This window comes from Colletotrichum graminicola, assembly GCF_000149035.1.
Source record: "Colletotrichum graminicola M1.001 genomic scaffold supercont1.534, whole genome shotgun sequence".
In the NCBI taxonomy this organism is placed as follows: Eukaryota; Fungi; Ascomycota; class Sordariomycetes; order Glomerellales; family Glomerellaceae; genus Colletotrichum; species Colletotrichum graminicola.
The window spans coordinates 3,788-5,251 of record NW_007361538.1 but is presented as its reverse complement, the minus strand read 5'-3'; the positions used below and the strand labels follow the sequence as shown (position 1 = coordinate 5,251).

At 44.7% G+C, this 1,464-nt stretch overlaps 1 protein-coding gene across 1 annotated transcript; it reads left to right on the top strand.

Annotated features, from left to right (window-relative positions):
• Positions 1-225: 225 nt before the first annotated feature.
• Positions 226-521, top strand: GLRG_12006 (uncharacterized protein; the record flags this gene model as incomplete). The annotated part of the gene is made up of 1 exon (XM_008102689.1): positions 226-521. A coding segment is annotated over one exon (294 nt), but the record flags the coding sequence as incomplete, so codon positions are not given.
• Positions 522-1,464: the final 943 nt, after the last annotated feature.

Sequence of the window (1,464 nt, the reverse complement as noted above, 5' to 3'; positions counted from 1 at the left end):
CATATCTAATCACGATGGACCGAATAAGCCGACATTAGGTTATTCATCTCACTGGGCTGACATCACTGTAAGACATCACGATGGGCCGGATGGGCTGGCATCGCCGTTAGCTATCACGATAGGCCCGGATGGGCTAACATTACCGTTATCCATCACAATGGGCTGGCATCACTGTTATCCATCGCGATGGGCCCGGATGGGCTAACATTACCGTTATCCATCACAATGGGCTGGCATCACTGTTATCCATCACGATGGGCTGGCATCACTGTTGCCCATTGCGGCCGGGCTGGCATCGCCGTTGCCCATCGCAGCCAGGCTGGCATCACTGTTGCCCATCGCGGCCGGGCTGGCATCACCGTTGCCTATCGCGGCCGGGCTGGCATCGCCGTTGCCCATCGCGATGGGCCCGGATGGGCTGGCATCACTGTTGCCCATCACGGCCAGGCTGGCATCACTGTTGCCCATCGCGATGGGCCCGGATGGGCTGGCATCGCCGTTATCTATCACGATAGGCCCGGGTGGGCTAACATTACCGTTATCCATCACAATGGGCTGGCATCCCTGTTATCCATCACGATGGGCTGGCATCATTATTATCCATCGATAGGCCTGGCCGGGCTAGCATAAAGCCAATATTCACTTTGTGTGTTTTCAGCGCACGGACTAAAAAATAGGTTTTGGACGCTGCCAACGCAACAGACTGTATTGATGACAGAATATGGGCTGTTAAGCGCCTGTATGTTAGCAACCCATAATATATCATAAACCAAGCATAACTTCACGCATATTCTCTCCTAAGCAATAAAGGTCGTCTGGTAATAAGTTCTGTCCCTCCGTACGCACTAATTGTCTAAACTAGGTAAGGCTAAAACGCATAATGCACGTGCTTAGTTCTAACTTACTATTGTTCACGCTGTAGCTTGTGCTGTTGTTGGCGCCTTTATTGGCGAACTGCTTAGCAGGTTTAGAACTGTGCTTTACTTACCTGCTCTTGAGAATGTGCACCTCCTAGGACGTTATGCTCTGCCCTTTAGGTTGCCGCTCCTCTATATAACGCTTAATTATACTAGATAAATCTAAGCGCTTAGGTAATAACTATAGCATAATATTAAACTTAATACTAAGCCTTAGCTAACTAGGGGCCTATTAATAGTAATAGTAATAATAGTAATAATAGTAGTAATAGTAATAATAGTATTAGCTAGCTTTTTAGTTTTAGTTACCTTAGTAGAGATATTATAAATAAAGATAAGACTTACTAAGTTATTAATACCTATTACTATAACTGCCTATCCTCCCTAGACTACTTCTAACTCTAATCTCTATAACAAACTTAGGACTTTTATCCTTATCCCTTAAAGATTAGAAAAAGGTATATAATATTTTCTACTAATATATATAGTAACAATAATTATATCTTAAATGCTAGCTTAGCTTAGTCCTCCTAGTAGTTGGCCCTAA